Genomic DNA, 17,253 nt, shown 5'->3' with positions numbered 1-17,253 from the left:
GCCCCTGCACCCAATGGGAAGCTGCAGGGCTGTGCCTGGGGGCAGCAGCACATGGAGGCCCCCCTGCCCCGCCTTGAGCCCCAGGTAGCGCTGCACCCCCAACCCCTCCCAAAGCCTGCACCCCACCCCACATACCCCTCCCACCCCACCCCTCCCAGAGCCTGCACCCCACCCCACATACCACCTCCCGCCCCAAACTCTCTCTTAGAGCCTGCACCCCCATCCCTTCCCCCACGCTCCCTCCTAGAGCCTGCACCCCCACCCCACATACCCCCTCCCACCCCCACACTCCCTCCCAGCCTAGAGCCTCACACAGAGCTCCACAGCCACAGAGCTACGGGTAGAGCGTCACCCCCCTTCAGCGGGGGAGGGGGGGGGCGGCTGAGTCCTCCAGGCCATAGAGATCGGGGGGTGGGGGCTAGAGGAGCCTGTTTCATGGGCACAGACAGGGCACCTCAGGGACACAGCATGAGCCGCAGACCAGCGCCAACCCGGAAGATCGGGCGGATTCTCTCCCCGGCGAAAGAGGCCGGCGGGAAAGTGACGATTGGGTCCCCGGTACCAGCATCAAAAAACGCCACCTGCCCCCGTTCATAGTCCAGATACACCCGGATCCTGCGGGGCGCCCGGCTTGGGGGGGAAGCGGATGCTCTGTGTAGGGGATGTGGGAGCCCGGGACTGATCCCCCCAGCACCGCACAGCAGGGCCGGCTTTAGGCCAATTCCACCAATTCCCCCGAATCGGGCCCCGCGCCTAAGAGGGCCCCGCACCCAGTGAGAATCTCTTCCCTGGTTAGAGGCGCCTTTTTAATTTTTACTCACCTGGCGGCGCTTCAGGTCTTCGGCGGCACTTCGGCAGCGGGTCCTTCAGTGCCATCGAAGACCTGGACCCGCCACCGAAGTGTCGCCGAAAACTCAGAGCACCGCCCAGTGAGTACAAGCCCCATGTGTTTTTTACATTTTTTTTTTTTTAATATATAGACATCTCGGCCGGGGCCCCATCGAAACTGTTCGAATTGGGCCCCGCACTTCCTAAAGCCGGCCCTGTCGCACAGCCCAGATCCCCCGCTCAGGGCTAAGCCAGCTCCCCCCACTGCCTCCACACCCCCCGCGGGGCTGGAGCCGCGCCCGCCAGCTCGGCCTGCTGCGGGGGGAGCCCCGAGCCGCCGCACCCCCGCTCTGTCCCCCGGCGGGTGATTTTCAATGTGGGTCAATGGCCCGTGATAGAAAAATGGTTCCCCGGCCCGGCTCCCTGTCCCCTCACCGCCCCAGAGACCCCACCCCACCCTCCCGGGACCCCCGCCCCTCTCCCGTCACTGCCCCCAGAGACCCCAGCCCCCAACCACCACCCGGAACCACCCCGCCTCCTCACCGCCCCAGAGACCCCAGCCCCCACCACCCTGGGACACCCCGCCCCTCTCTCTCACCGCCCCAGAGACCCCAGGACCCTCCACCCCTCTCCCCTCACCGCCCTGAGACCCCAGGACCCCCACCCCTCTCCCTCACCGCCCCAGAGACCCCACCCCCACCACCTCCTGGGACCCCACCCCTCTCCCCTCACCGCCCCAGAGACCCCCAACCACCCCTGAGACCCCACCCCTCTCCTCACCGCCCCAGAGACCCCCAACCACCACCCGGGACCTCCCGCCCCGTCTCCCCTCACTGCCCCAGAGACCCCCAACCACCCCTGAGACCCCCGCCCTCTCTCCTCACCGCCCCCAGAGACCCCCAACCACCTCCCAGGGACCCCCACCCCTCTCCCTCACCGCCCCCAGAGACCCCCAGGACCCCCACCCCTCTCCCCTCACCGCCCCCAGAGACCCCCAACCACCCCTGGGACCTCCCACCCCCTCTCCTCACCGCCCCCAGAGACCCCCAACCACCCCAGGACCTCCCCGCCCCTCTCCCCTCACCGCCCCCAGAGACCCCAGCCCCCAACCCGGGACCCCGCCCCCAGAGACCCCGCTGAGCCCTGACAGACCCCCGGAACGCCCATGATCCCCTGTCCTCCCCGCCCCAACCTCTGCCCTCCCGGCCCCTCACCCCGCTCCCTTCAACGCCTCCAGCAGCGTCCCCGGCCCGCGGCGCAGCGAGGCCCCTGAGCCCCGCCCCCTCCGAGCCGCGCGGTCAGGGGCGGGGCTGGGAGCTCGCGCCGAGCTCAGCCCGGAGCGCCCCCGCCCCGCCCCTCCCCGCGCGGGTCGCTGCGGCGCTGCCCGGGGCCGCTGCTGGATCCGCTGAGGCGCCGGGTGGGGCGGGGCCGGCGCTGGTCTCGTGGGGCCCCTGCGGCGCCCCGGGCGGCCCGTCCACCCCACCCGCGAGCCCGTGATCCCGGCCGGGGCCGCCCCGAGCCCGCCGGGGCCCCGGCTCAGCGCCCGGAGCGCGACCCTCCCCCGCGCGGGGACACCGGGCCGGGTCCCACCCGCGGCGTGGGCAGCGGCACGTGACACGCGTGGCTCCAGCCCCTCCCCCCTCGGCTCCCGGCTTCTCCCGCCGGCTCAGCCCAGGGCCCGGCCGGGCAGTTACGGGCCCGGCTCCCGGCCCGGCCGGCTCAGCAGCCCCGGTGCTCGGGGGCTCCCGGCCCCTTCGGTGGGTTCCGGAGCAAATGCAGCTGCCTCTGGGGCTGAGCCCCGGCCCCGCTGTGCCCCGCGCGCCGCGGCCGGGCGCTGCTCGGGCCGGGGCCGCCCGGGGCTCGTTCCCGCCGGGTCAGCGACTCCTTTGGGAATCAAACCATCCCCGCGTGTCACCGGCGCTCAGCGCTGCGGGGGCTCGGCTGGACAAGCCCCCACTCCCCGGTCGCCCTTAGTCAAGGGTAACAGACTCCTCCTGGTCTCTGTCGCCCGTCTGGGCAGGGGAGGAGAAAAGGGCTTGTGGAACCGTGGAGCGATTCTGCAGGGACAGCGGCCTAGGCGGAGTCAGGAAGAGCAACTGCGTTTTACGTTTGCACCTGGTCTTAATTCAAATTGGGCCTCAGGTGTAGACAAATCCTAACAGAACCCAGGAGTCCTGGCTCCCAGCTCCCCCATCCTTCCCTGCTCCAACCCACCAGACCCCCCTGGCCTTCCAGAGACAGGTTAGAACTCAGGCGTCCTAGGGATGGAGATCAGGGCCAGATTCAGTGACTCTGGTGTAAATCGAGAAGCCAGTGGAATTGCTCCAGTGTAACTGAAATCAGACCCAACGTTTCATTTTCCACCGGCTCCATTCCCCCAACGAGGCTGAGTCCTCCACACACTCATCTCAGCTGTGCCTCAAAGGGAGATCTCAGACCCCATGACCTGTTTCCTCTCCCACTTTCAGAGCTAGTGTGTTAGTTACCAAGCCTCCATCCACTCCCATTCTCCACCGGCACCTGGGACCGGCACGAGGGACGGATGATGGATCCCTGTGCCTTGATTTTCACCCGCCCGGGGGTGCTGAGCGTGGAGAACATCGCCAAGGTGCGGAATCGATTGGCGTCCCTGGGTGGCCTTTCTCGCCCCATGGAGGAGTGTCTGGACCACGCGCTGCTGACGATCAGCCAGGAGGTCGGCTGCCTGCAGGAGAACACCCGGCTGGTGACCCGCTGCGAGGGGCAGCAGCTGCTGTTTGTCTCAGGCCAGGGCAAGAGCAACATCCAGGTCTCCTGCGGCCATGGGGTGCCCTGCTATGAAGTGCCGCTCCCCAGCTTTAACAGTCCAGTAGAGAAGTTACCCAGTGGGATGTTGGTGCTGAGCCTGGAGAACCTGGACAAAGTGATGGTCAAGATGATCTGCTGGAGGGAGATGACCAAAGGGCTGAAGTCCTGCTTGGAGCGGGCACAGAATGGGTTCTCCAGAGAGCCCCAGTGCATCCAGGACAACACCAAGATGGTGATGAAGAGCGACGGGCGGGTGCTGGGGTTCATCTCTGGGGAAGGAGCAAACACCATCCACGTCTTCCAGCTCCAAGATGGAAGCACCCAGTACACCATCAATGTGTAGAGTACAAGCCCTGGAGCACATTGACACTGGGCTTCGGAGTTTGCAGACAGATCCCTGCTTCAAAGAGCTTGCAGATAAGGTCTTCCTTTCTCCTCCCAGTATCAGGGGGTAGCCGCAGGGCCGGGTCCAGGTTTTTTGCCGCCCCAGGCAAAAAAAATTTTGGCTGCCCCCCGTCCTAGCTCTGGGCTCCTCGCCACAACCCCCTGCTGCCCCAGCCCTGGGCTCTCCCCTCCCCCCCCCCCACCCCAACCCCAGCCCTGGGCTCTCCCCACCCCAACCCCAGCCCTGGGCTCTCCCCCTGCCGCCCCAGCCCTGGGCTCTCCCCTCCCCGCCGCCCCAGCCCTGGGCTCTCCCCCACACACACCCTGTGCTGTCCCAGCTCTGAGCTTCCCCTTTTCCCCCCACCTGCACCCTCCGTCTGCCGCAGCCCTGGGTCACTGGTAACTCGCTCCCAGGGCGGGTCATTCAGCAGGAATTTTGGATGTGCACAGAACACAGACAGGATTGGTTCCCATATGGTTACAGAGCTGCAGTAAAGGGGAACAATTTTCAGCTGGTGGGATTGGAGGAGATATGGATGCAGATTATAAGACTCTCCTCCATAAATGAGGAAAAGTTGAGGTGCCTTTATTATTGTTTTGTTCCACTCTTTCTTTCTATGGGGAATTTGCCAATGCAGTATCATTGGGGGGGGGCGGCTGTGGGTGCCGCTTGGGAGCACAGCAGCATGTAGGCAGCAGCGTGTCTGGAGCTGCACAGAGCCAGACACGCTGGTCTGAGTGGCTCTGGGAGCTGTAGTTCCCTGGTTAGCTCCCTGCCTATAGAGCCAGCCCCGGAGCAGGGAAAGAACTACATTTCCCAGCATTCCCTTGGCCACGACCCACTGGAAAGGAAGGGGAGGACCTTACGCTGCAGCCTGTGCTGCGACTGGAGAGTTGCACTGTGAATGGGGAGGGATACAGTATTTTAACATTAAAAAACAGGACACTGGGGGGGGGGAAGCCCCACCCTGCCACCATCCACTCCCTCCAACTGCCCCCCACAGAAACCCCAACCCATCCAACCCCCCGTCCCCTGATCACCACCTCCCGGGACCCCTGCCCCTAACTGCCCCCAGGACCCCACCCCATCTAAGCACCACTGCTCCCTGTCCCTGATTGCCCCTCCTGAGACCCCCAACTTCCCCAGGACCCCACCCCCTACCAGTCCCCAGACAAACCCCTGGGACTCCCATGCCGATCCCACCGCTCCCTGTCCCCTGACTGCCCCCTGAACCATCCAACCCCCTTCTCCCTGCCCCTGACTACCCCCAAACCTCCGCCCCATCCAACCTCCCCTGCTGCCTGTCCCCTGACTGCCCCCCCGGAACTCCCCGGAACTCCCTACCCCTTCTCCAACCCCTAGCCCCCTTACCGTGCCACTCAGACCAGCGTGTCTGGCTCTGTGCAGCTCCAGACACGCTGCTGCCTACATGCTGCCGTGCTCCCCCACGGCACCCACAGCTCCCCCCCCCCACGCCCCGCACCAACACCCCGCACCAGCCTTCCAGCTCTGAACACCTCACAATTCAGGAGTCCTCAAGCTCAGTTTGGGCAGCTGTTACTTCATTTCTCCCAAATCAAATACACTGATCCACTGTAACTTGCTGTAGAAAAAGTAGGATAAAATTGAGCAAGAAATGCTCCCCAGTGGTTCTCAGGACTGGAATTGCTATTTTCAACAGCCAGTGCCTTTTTTTTCTTCTTCTTTTTTTTTTTTTAAGTTTTATTTGTTTAAAAGGAAGACAGTGATATTGCATTGGCAAATTCCCCAGAGAAAGAAAGAGTGGAACAAAAGAATAATAAAGGCACCTCAACTTTTCCTCATTTATGGAGGACAGTCTTATAATCTGCATCCAGATCTCCTCCAATCCCACCAGCTGAAAATTGTTCCCCTTTACTGCAGCTCTGTAACCATATGGGAACCAATCCTGTCTGTGTTCTGGGCACATCCAAAATTCCTGCTGAATGACCCGCCCTGGGAGCGAGTTACCAGTGACCCAGGGCTGCGGCAGAAGGAGGGTGCAGGTGGGGGGAAAAGGGGAAGCCCAGAGCTGGATGGGTCAGGGGGGCAGTCAGGGGCCAGGCAGTGGTGGGATCGGCATGGGAGTCCCAGGGGTTTGTCAGGGGACAGGTCGGGGGTGGGGTCTCAGGAGGGGGCAATCAGGGGACAGGGAGCAGTGGTGCTTAGATCGGGGGCGGGACCGGGGGAGCAGTTAGGGGCAGGGGTCCCGGGAGGTGGTGATCAGGGGAGGGGGGGGTTGGACGGGTGGGGGTGTCTGTGGGGGGCAGGCGGAGGGAGTGGAGGGGGGCAGGGTGGGTCTTCCCTCCCCCTGGAGTGTCCTGTTTTTTAATGTTAAAATATTGTATCCCTCCCCATTCACAGCGCAACTCTCCATTCACAGCACACGCTGCCGCATAAGGTCCCCCCCTTCCTTTCCAGTGGGTCGTGGCCAAGGGAATGCTGGAAAATGTAGTTCTTTCCCTGCTCCAGGGCTGGCTCTATAGGCAGGGAGCTAACCAGGGAACTACAGCTCCCAGAGCCACTCAGACCAGCGTGTCTGGCTCTGTGCAGCTCCAGACACGCTGCTGCCTACATGCTGCTGTGCTCCCCACGGCACCCACAGCTCCCCCCCCCCCCCGCCCCGCACATACACCCAGCACCTGCCTTCCAGATTTGAACACCTCACAATTCAAGAGGGCTCAAGCTCAGTTCTGGCAGCTGTTACTTCATTTCTCCCCAATCAAATACACGGATCCACTGTAACTTGCTGTAGAAAAAGTAGGATAAAATTGAGCAAGAAATGCTCCCCAGGGGTTCTCAGGACTGGAATTGCTATTTTCAACAGCCTTTGTTTCTTTTTCTCTGTACTTTTCCCACTGTGGGGAGTATTTTCTCATGCATATAACCTTGATGACAGCATCTGCTTTCCGCCCATCGTATCTAGTATTGGCTGCATCTAGTGCCAACCGGCCTTGCAGCAGCTGCCAGCAGTCAGCACAGAGCGCGGGAGTTACAAACGTTTAGTGAGGCGAACAGACGCGCTTCACAGAGAGGTACTTGGGTTCACGTAGGCCCAGAGCCAGTCTCCCGAGTTACCTAGATTTATGCCTAGTGACACCAACACTCCCATCACTTCTTCTTCCCCCTCTGCTCCAGGGTCCATGTCAGTGGCACCTAATCAGTGGGGCCAGCCTGCATTCCCTCTTCATCCCGTCGCCCCCCCCCCCCGCCCCATCATGTGCTACTGCAGGGGGCTCAAATTCCACCCGCAGCCCGCGAGCCTCCCCAATGTGGCCCGTGGGGCTCCAGCAGTTTCGGGGCCAAGTGGCCCCACCCGCTGCCCCCCCCACAGTGCTCTCCCAGGGACCCAGCTCCACGCGTCTGCCGGCCCCTCCCTGAGGCCCGGGATGAGGCACCCCAAGTGCCCTGCACCCAATGGGAAACTGCAGGGCTGTGCCTGGGGGCAGCAGCACATGGAGGCCCCTGCCCCGCCTTGGAGCCCCAGGTAGCGCTGCCCCACCCCTCCCAGAGCCTGTACCCCACCCCACATACCCCTCCCACCCCCAACCCCATCCCAGAGCCTGCACCCCATCCCACATACCCTCCCACCCCAACCCCTCCCAGAGCCTGCACCCCGCCCCACATACCCCCTCCCAGCCCCACACTCCCTTGTAGAGCCTGCACCCCCACCCCTTCCCCACAAACTGCCTCCCAGAGCCTGCACCCCATCCCACCCCCAAACTCCCTCCCAGAGCCTGCACCCGCACCCCTTTCCCCAAACTCCCTGCCAAACACGCCCACCCCCTGGCCCACAGATCAGTGTCCGATCCTCCCGTGTGTCAGGAACCACAGATCTCAGAGGGGTTCAGAGCGGTCGCCGTGTTAGTGTGTCCCAGGAAAAACAGCGCGGAGTCCTTGTGGCACCTTAGAGACCAACACGTTTATTGGGCAGAAGCTTTCGTGGCTAAACCCCCTTCATCGGCTGCAGGGAGTGGAACATACAGGGGGGAGGTATAAACACACGGCACGTGAACAGAGGGGAGCTGCCGGACCGAGTGGGGGCTCAGTGCTAACGAGCCAATTCAATTAAGGTGGAAGTGGCCTGTTCTCAAGAGTTGGCGAGACTCAAACGCTGCCCCCAGGGCGCTTAGGAGCTCGTCAGTCCGAACCCCCCACCCAGTGTCCTGCTAACGCAGCTGGAAGAGCCGCTGAAGGGGAGCAGAGGACTCCTGTCCTGGGCTCTGATTGGGGGAACCCTGGGGGGCCCGACGGGTCCCCAGCCTCTGTGCACCCCAAGCCAAGGGGCAGGACGTTGTCTGTGCAGCTGGGTCCTCCCTGCCCAGCTCTGCTTCCCCTGCGACACCTGCCCCTGGTCTCCTGGGAACCTCCCCCGCCTGGCGCCTGGTTTGCCCTCTGGGCTGTCCCCTCCCTCCAGCCCCCTCTTCAGCCAGGCTCCCCCCCTGCTCTCCCCTCCCCCCGAGTTGAGGGGTCTCTCCCTGGTGCTCGTCTGGGTCCCTCCCACAGGGGGGCTCCCTCCTTCCTTGGTGGGACCCCCCCACTCCACACAGAGTTGGCCTCCCAGGAGCACAGAGACTGATCCTAGAGCGCCTCACACAGACCTCCACAGCCATAGAGCTCCGGGTAGACCATCACCCCCCTTCAGCCCAGGAGCGGAGGGGGGGGGGCTGAGTCCTCCAGGGTCATAGAGATCGGGGGGTAGGGGCTAGAGGAGCCGCACACTAACACCAACCCCACTACAATCAACAACCAGGAAGATCGGGCGGATTCTCTCCCCGGCGAAAGAGGCCGGCGGGAAAGTGACGATCGGGTCCCCGGTACCAGCATCGAAAAACGCCACCTGGCCCTGTTCATAGTCCAGATACACCCGGATCTTGCGGGGTGCTGAGCTTGGGGGGAAGGGGATGCTCTGCTCAGGGGACGTGAGAGCCCAGTACTGATCCTCACTGCATAGCACAGCCCAGATCCCCCGCTCAGGGGTAAAGCGGATCCATCCCTTCCTGTTCACAGACTCTCTGGCCACCCCCACAGCCCAGACTCCCCCCTCCTCCTCCACCTCCACCTCCCAGTAGTGTCGGCCCGAGGTGAATCCCTCACAGCCCAGCACACAGGTCCAAGTGTCAAATCTCTCAGGGTTGTCGGGCAGGACCTGCCATGTGTCTACCCATCTCACACTTTTCCGATCCGCAGACAGGATGAGGTAGGGACTGGCCGTGTCTGGATCCAGAGTCACGTTCGCTGCAGAGAGAGAATCAGAGCGTGAGGGGCAGAGCTCAGCCCTGGGGCAGGGTCTGATCGTGTCAGTGACAGAACCTGCCCAAGCTGGGGAGTGAACCAGACAACCTCCCCCCTCCCGGATTTACCCAGCTCTGCACGGGGAGCAGCGCTGAGATCTCAGCCCTGGGCCGGGGGGATTCACACCCCGACAGACCCAGTTCAGGGACAGAGCGAGAGGATCAGCTCGGCTGAGCCAGGCCCCAGACCCAGAGTCTGAGTCTCAGTGATTCCATCCTTGTGCTGGGGGGGAAGACGAAGGGGGTCAGAGGGAGTTGGTTTTAAGCCACCTTTGTCCTTCCTTTAGTCTGCCTGGCCCCTCGCTCCAGGGGCCTCAGGGCTGCGAAGCAGAGAGCAGCCAGAGTGTGATGCCTCCTGTCTGTGCCCCCAGCAGAGCCGCCCCTGGGGAGTGCGAATCGGGGCGACCACACCGGGCCCTGCGCTTTGGGGGGCCCCGCGGGCTGCTGCGATTGGCTGGCGCAGTCGGTCCCAGAAGAGACGAATCTGTCACTTCCGCCCCGGACCCCGCACCCCCGTAGAGCCGGACCTGGCCCCCAGCCTGGCCCCAACCCACTGCTACAATAACGGCTGGGGGCAGAGTTGCTGTGCAGCCCCTGTGCCAACTTCACATGGACCGGGGGGGGTGGGGCTCCCTGGCACCGGAGCTATTTTCTGGGGTCTGTTTCCAGGCACATCAAGACCCCTTTGCTCTGACAGAGCAGCACGAACGGGCCTGACAGTCAGGCCCTGGAACCTTTCCCCACCTGCACCCACCTCTCCCCACAGATGTGATCAGAGACCCTGGCAGCACAGGAGGCTCCCAGCAGATCACAGGGCCCAGCAATCAGGACATTTTAAAGGATTCTGTTGTGGGTTTTAGCTCAGTCTCTTGGTGTTTGCACCCCCTGGCCCCTCCCCAGGGCTGCGCATGTGACAGTCAGTGCTGCCCACTCTCCCGCATGTCCTGGGGAAGGGGATTTTGGCTCCTGCTGCAGGAGTTCTCACCCCACATCTGCCCATCTCCTGCCCAGCAATTAATCCTGTCCCACAGCCCCCATCAGCTCTGTCCCCATCCAACCCCCCCAATTCAGTCCCCCAGCGCCATCATCACCCCCCATCAGTTCAGCACCCCTATCCACTGCCCTCAGTTCACCCTCCCAGCACTCACCCTCTGCTCAGACCCCACCAGCAATACAGCCCCCAGCCCATCAGCCCCCCAATCACTTCAGGCCCCCTGCAGCCCCCAGGCCATAATAAAACCTCCCAGCCCCACCTCTGCTCCTCCTGGGGCTCTTCACCCTGCCTAGGCCTGGGGGCTACAGTGGGGACCCCTCTCCCACTTCCCAGGCTGCCAGGGGAGCAGCCGCACTGGGGTGGTGACCCCGGGAGCCCCAGCCGCGCCCAGGGCACCTGACAGGATTTCTAAGTAAAATTCAGCCTCATTTTTATAGCTCTCAAATGTCGGGTTTTTTTTTTCAGCCACGGCTCTATGGTGAGATCATGAGTGAGGCTTAATTTTACTGAGAAATCGCATCTCTCACGATTCATTCATGAGAGTTGGCCTGTCTGCGAACAGGTGATGTCTACCGAACCCCTTCTGACATTTTTAACATTTTTTCTTTTGACCTATAAAGTAGAGAGAAAACAGAAATGTCTATTTTTGTATGTTGGATTTTCCCATTCTTCACTGTACCACTTGTGCATTTGCTAATAATAATAATATGGCCAGGGGATGTGATGTATGCGCATAAAGAGTTCTGAGAATGAGGTGAGATGTTCCTCTCTGATTTGCCAAAAGGCTCATTTTTAAACTCTTAGATCTCTGCGGAGACCCACGGCTCGCCCCCTCTCTCGCACCCCAGCCCATCTGGGTAACCCAACCGCTAGTTACAAATTCTAAATTCAAATAGAGAAAAGAATCGACTTTTCTGTTTTTAGGAAAGATCTGGGCAGCCACCAGGAATATGTTGCTCAGCTCCTGTCAAATGCAAAATTGAAACAAAACCTGAACTATGGTGCTGCCAAGGAGCCCCCATAATTCATAGGAAAGTTTTCACTCCACCTTTGATACGAGAAATTTACCTTTGTCCAACCGCTGTCTGGACGAGAGTGAGTCTAGAGGAAGAAATGGGGGAAAGACTAAATGTCAGGTTGTCGTGTTTAGGGATATATTCACATTGTTAATGTTCTAACACAAAAGCAAAATGAAAGGAAAACAAACTTTATGAAGTTCCAGTGAAGGAGATTAAGTGCAAATCAGACCAGTACAAATCATTCCACACGTCACTAAATAACCCCAAACATTAAAACTAAGGACATGACCTAAGGTAACATGACAGACCCAGAGATGTTTTACCAGCAATTACACACCTGTGGCTGGCCCATGGCAGCTGACGTGGGCTCGCAGGGCTGGGGCACTGGGGCTGTTTCATTGCGGGGTAGATGCTCGGGCTTGGGCAGAGGCCTGGGCTGTGGGACCCTGTGACGGGAGAGGGTCACAGAGCCCAGGCTCCAGCCCAACCCGAACCTCCTGAGCCGGAGTCAGCGAACACCAGCCAGCCACAGGTGTTTAATTGCTGTGTAGAGAAACCCTCTGAAACCAACACATCATTCACAGACAGACCAACACACAGACACTGTGTCACTGATTAGCATTCAATCATTAGCACTCAGTAAATCTGGCTCATCCTTCCTGGCAGCCCTGGGGGTCTCATTCTCTGCAGCTCAGGAGGATAAAAGGTGGAGAATCTCTAAAGCAGGGGTGGGGAACCTACCTCTGCGAAGAGCTGCGGGAACTAGGAACGCGGGGGGGGGGGGGGTTCCCATTTGCTGGCCCCGTACCCAGGACTCTGCCCCAGTCCCCAGGTATGGTCCCAGCCTCAGCCCCCTTACCCCATCCTGCCCCCCTCAGAGCCACAGCCCAGTCTTGGCCCCCGCTCTGGGGAGAGGGGGCACAGACAGGGGTAAGGGGGGTGCCAGGTAAAATGTTTGGGGACCACTGGCTTTCAGCTCCCCCACTGTAAAAATTCTTCCAGCACCACTGCCTCTGCAATCCCTGCGCGGCCTCCACACCCCCTCTTTGTCCCCCTGTGGGTGAGTGGTCAGCGACTGATTTTTTCTGTGGGTCAATGGCCTGTGATAAAAAAACGGTTCCCCAGCCCTGCTCTGAAGCAAGAGAGGGACTGTGGTGACACCGGAGGCCTTGCAGACAAACGATCCAAACAAACATACTCCAGAAACAGTGAATTCAGCAGGAAGCTCAAGCTCAGGTTAATGTTCACAGCTGCTAAGAAAGGAAACCCCCAGGGAGTCTGAATGCAGCCCCCTAACCCAGTGTGTGTGGGCCGTACTGAGAGCTGGGTAGGGAATTCATAGCTTCCAAATGATTAGCTGACTATCTCCATCCACAATCATTGTCCCTAAGAGATTTCCCCAGCTCTGTCAGTTATCAGGGTAACATAGGTGAGAAAATCGCCAGGTGACTGTTTATTACCTTTGAATTTCTTCACTATGGTCTCCAGAACTGCAGAGTTTTGAGAAGATTTCCCGATTCTCCATTTCAGTTCAGAAGAAAAGGCCACTGGGTTCTGAAACTTCTCCCTCTCGTATCTGAAGAACAACCCAGTGTTACTCCTTGTGAAGTTCGGTCATATTTGTGTTTTACTAATGTAAGCGGGGGAATGGCCCCGCTATTGTGGGGAACTTTCCTGGCTTCTGTGCTACCCCGGTGAAGTGGGCTAGCAAAAGGATCTGAGTCCTCGCTCCCACTTCCTTTACCCAGAGGCCTCCCTGCCCTTGAGGACTCTCCTGTTTGGCAGAGTTCTCGTAGCCCCAACAAGACTGGGCCCAGGATTCCTGGGGGGCTCAACCCCCAACCCTGCTGTGGCCACCTAGGACAGGGGCTAAGGTGTCCCCACTCCGGGGTACCCTCTCTGCACTGGGCACCTCCCTGACCCACTGATTATTCCAGACAATTTAAAGCAAATACAAGTTGTTTACTTAACAATCAATTTAAAGAAAAGAATAAGAATAAATGGGAACGGTTACAGGTGTTAGGCCTGAATAAAGATGTAGCACAAAAACCAGTTATGCCAATCTGACTGAAGTCAGCATGTTTCATAAAGCCCTGGGAAAAAGTGAGATAAGAAAGGGAGGTGCATTCCTCAAGTTACCAGCTGCGTTAACTCCTGTCTTCCAGTGTCTGCTGCTTGGCAACTATGCTGATAAGAAAGTTGCTGGGGCATCACAACTTGCTTACATTATAAAGAAAGACAGATGTGCTTTGTTATTAGGGTTTGTTACTAACCAAAGGGGGGTGGGATATGGGTTGTGTGAAGTGAATAATTTATGACGTAATAAAACTGTCTATATAGGCTAGTACTAAGCTGTAAAGGCTGCTGGTTCTCTTCGGATACGAGCAGTTCTTTACTGACACGTGCACTTGTCAATAAAGAGCTTTTGTTTTGGACCTTGCTGGTGTTGCCTGTCTCTCTGCGGTCAGACAACGAACTTTGCTGTTGGGGTTCGAGTCCCCGACATCTTTGGCGACTCCGGTCGGGACTTTGTCTGACTCTCCGGCGGGGGATCAGACTCTGAGGCAACGCAGCGCGCATCCTCTGGTTTAGAGGAGCCTTGCCTGGTAATCTGATCTCTGCGTTGGCGATAAGGCGAGTTCTGTGAACCAGCTGTAGCTCGTAGAAATCCAGCAACATCCACCTACCTGTTGAGTAGGGTCAAGGTTGCCTGGGTTAGAGTCCCAGTGCAGATTGTCGGGGTTTGAGTCCCTGACAACTTAGGTCTGGGTTAGAATCCCAGTCCAGGTCTGGGTTAGAGTCCCAGTCCAGGTTTGCACAGGATCCAAGTAGTCTGGGTTAGAGTCCCAGCCTGGGTTTGAGTCCCAGTCCAGGTGTTCGAGTCCCCTGGAGAGGTAAGTGAGCGCTCGACGCGGGAGGTGGGGGTTAGAGTCCCTTTACCTCGACGCGGGAAAGAGGGGTTAGAGTCCCCTTATCAAATGGGACAAGTTGGCAGTAAGTGCCTGGGGGACGCCCCATTGTCTCTAATACTTAAAAATTGAAAGAAGATTTCTGGAACTGGGTAGCTTTTGGAGCTGTATGTTTAAAGCTGTATGGAAAGCTCTTGTAAAAAAAAAATCCCCCAGCATATGCCCCAGAGCCACACTGGGAGGAAGACTGTCCGTGGGGACGTCTGTCTCTGTTGGGCTCACGCCATCTGAATTTATTGACTGTGCAGCAAGATAAGATGCATCGTGGTAATAGGAAATAATGGCTTTGGTGTGTGTGTAAGTGGAAAATGGGGGACAGTCTAAATATTCCACCTCACCCCCTAAGGGTACCCCAGCATATTATATGTACGTACATTATGGTCTTAAAACCTGCAGGTATTTAGAGAATTGGAATCTTTACACGCATGAAAATCTATCTAAACAATGCCCATTAGAAGGTACCTTCAATCTAGATAAGATCATATATCTCAAAGGAGCTTTTAATCACCAAAGAAAAGCCTCTGACACAGTGTGAGCAATTTGTCTAGGAACGGGTTAATTTGAAATTCAGCTTGACTTGGTGAAACTGGAGAAGCCACAGGCTGGAATCTGAACTGGAATCTCTGAAAGAGACACCGCAGGAGATTCCAGGGTGTAAAGAACAGCTCTCCTGAGAGCGGGAGCATGTTGGAAATTCTGAACAAGCTGCATACAGGATAATCTCCTGTCTACCTATTCCCTTCTCTGAACGTTATATAGACGTGGCCAGTTTGGACATGTGTGAGTATTAAAGTGGCTTAAGGGTTGAAGCATTCATGTTCTTCCTGAGTAATGTGGGAGTGTTCCCAACACTCTTCATTGTTGTTTTATTATTTCTAATGAAGCTTTAAAATTTGATTATATGGTGTGTTTCCCCAATGTCCTGCAGTGTCAGTCTGATCACCTGACATGAGGCATAAATTGGTAACAGAAATTTGTCACAGTTTGGTGAGCAATTGAGAATGGGGGAGCCCTGCAGAATTTACACCATCTATTTGTTTTACCCTTGTTATTTTATGTTTGTTTTGTTTGGTACGGTTGGTGTTATATGTTGAGGATTGCATGATTAAAGGTGAGCCCACTCTCAGCTGCAGTGAGTCTGAGAACTGGAGAGGGGTTTAGCATTTTTCTCTCCACCCTGGTTGACCGGAAGGGTGGCAGGTGGATCTACCCCAGTCGTAGCAGGACTGGGCAATAGAGTAGTTGGAGAAAAGGGAAGAGATGTGTACTTGATAACTGGAATTGAGCAATTAAAGGCATAGATCATGAACCAGGCGGCAACTCAAACCTGTGCTAGGGCAAGTTGCAGGCCTTGAGACAGGACTTCCAGTTAGAAAAGGAAGCCCTGGCTAAGCAAGTACCAGTCCTTCAGGGACTTGTTAAAATTTAACCATTTGTGCTCAGCATACGCCGTAACAGCAGTGTGTTTGCTACAAGAGGAAATTGAATAGTTAAACGCCAATGAGCTATGCATTTTTGCCTAGGTGGCAAGCCTCACAAGGGAGGACTCGGGTAGTCTTGTACATAAAAATGTTTTAGGGCAAAGACCAGAAGGGTGGGGGCTAGTTACGAAGCCCACCCTCCTGGCTACACTTGTAGTGACGGTTCAGCGAGGAAAACAGGATCGGGCCCAGGCGAGCAGGCAACAGACAGAGAAATTGGAAAACAGGTTGAAAACTTTTCAGGGTGTAGTGACAGGAAGGAGTAAGTGACTATAAGCATGGGGATTTAAAATACTCAAAAGGATATTTGAAATGGCAATCTGAATTAATAAGTGGCTGTTAGGAGACAATCAAGTGATTTAACGGAGAGTGAAAAGTTAACTCTTTAGTTGCTGGAGGGAACAGCAGTTGAACTTTGTAAACGTACTAAAGAGAAAAGTTCTTGGTGTCTTTGAAATGTTTGTAAATAAATTCAGGCAAAGAAATTCTTAGATTGTAATCATTTGGCTATGAACAATTTCCTTAAATTAGCTGAAGAACGTATACAGTGCTATGTAATTAAAATTGTATTAGGCTCTAAGCGCACTGTGAGTGATGATGTTTTCTTTCAGTGTTTACAAGCAGGAGTTACAAGTAAAAAGCAAGCCAGAAAGCATCTGTGTTAATGCAAATTATCTAATTAATATGGGGTAATTCCCCTGTTTTGCCTAAAATCAACAGGAGTATTTGTATATTTTAAGTAATAATTGACTGCCCAGAAGGGGTAGACCCTCTGTTTTTGTCTTTCAGATAATTAAAGAAAACTGATGCCAGCTGAACAGCATTCAACGTACCATGATTTGATGGCACAGTAAAAATTATGTTTTTTGTTCTATGTTCTGTCTTGTGGTGTTTGTCTTGTGGCCAGAATTGATGTGTTTAATATTTTTATGGGATGGTCTGATTTAAAATCAAGCTGCAGTGTTGGATTGAAATGCAGATATTTGTTTTGTTCAACTTAGAATACAAAGTGTTTGGATACATCAGAAAAATGTGATATACTAAAGTCTTATACATTTTCTTAAGTAAGAGAAAGAAATTTTATTGGCCAAATCTTTTCATTGAAAATTGTTATTAGAATTTGCATACCAACAGTCTTTGGAAGCAAGGACATGAAAAGTTAACCCACTCCCCATATTGTACATGGGATCCTCCTGGCTACCTTAGACTGCTAGCCAGAGAGCTGGGGATGGTGGGAAGCTATTGGACTAGAGTTTGTACTGAATGAACTCATCAAAGTGGGTGTACTTGTCCTGGTTTGTTGTTTTAAAGCTCTGTAATAAGGTTATTTTAGTTAAAGGGTATATGTGGCATATATTAAATAATAACACTAAGGTACTGTAAAACAGCAATGTGTATGTGTTCATTGTTAACAAAAGGTGCATAAGTAAAAAGTAAAAGTTTCTTTTGTAGGTTACAAAAAAAAAAAAAGCCGAGGA

General features: G+C 56.5%; 2 protein-coding genes across 3 annotated transcripts in view; both read right to left on the bottom strand.

Moving 5' to 3' along the window:
* Positions 1 to 7,981, bottom strand: part of LOC120392475 (bromodomain-containing protein 2-like) — a 37,067-nt gene extending 29,086 nt beyond the window's left edge. The window contains exons 1-2 of one of the 2 annotated variants that reach the window (XM_039517253.1): positions 7,971 to 7,981; positions 1,172 to 1,178 (exon numbers count right to left, since the gene is read on the bottom strand). The gene's annotated coding sequence lies outside the window, so the exon portion shown is untranslated. Of the gene's footprint in view, positions 1 to 821; positions 884 to 1,171; positions 1,179 to 7,970 lie in introns of those variants that run through there. The other variant, XM_039517252.1, reaches the window with a different exon arrangement.
* The window catches only part of LOC120392479 (E3 ubiquitin-protein ligase TRIM7-like), a 43,885-nt gene continuing 34,458 nt past the window's right edge, over positions 7,827 to 17,253 (bottom strand). The window contains exons 6-8 of the mRNA XM_039517260.1: positions 12,786 to 12,901; positions 11,375 to 11,407; positions 7,827 to 9,256 (exon numbers count right to left, since the gene is read on the bottom strand). Of these exons, the coding sequence (XP_039373194.1) occupies positions 8,724 to 9,256; positions 11,375 to 11,407; positions 12,786 to 12,901 (682 nt within the window). The 3' untranslated portion in view covers positions 7,827 to 8,723. The remainder of the gene's footprint in view (positions 9,257 to 11,374; positions 11,408 to 12,785; positions 12,902 to 17,253) is intronic.

This window comes from Mauremys reevesii, unplaced genomic scaffold, assembly GCF_016161935.1.
Source record: "Mauremys reevesii isolate NIE-2019 unplaced genomic scaffold, ASM1616193v1 Contig1, whole genome shotgun sequence".
Lineage (NCBI taxonomy): Eukaryota > Metazoa > Chordata > Testudines > Geoemydidae > Mauremys > Mauremys reevesii.
Note: the sequence above shows the minus strand (reverse complement) of the source record. Positions and strands in the feature narration are given on the sequence as shown.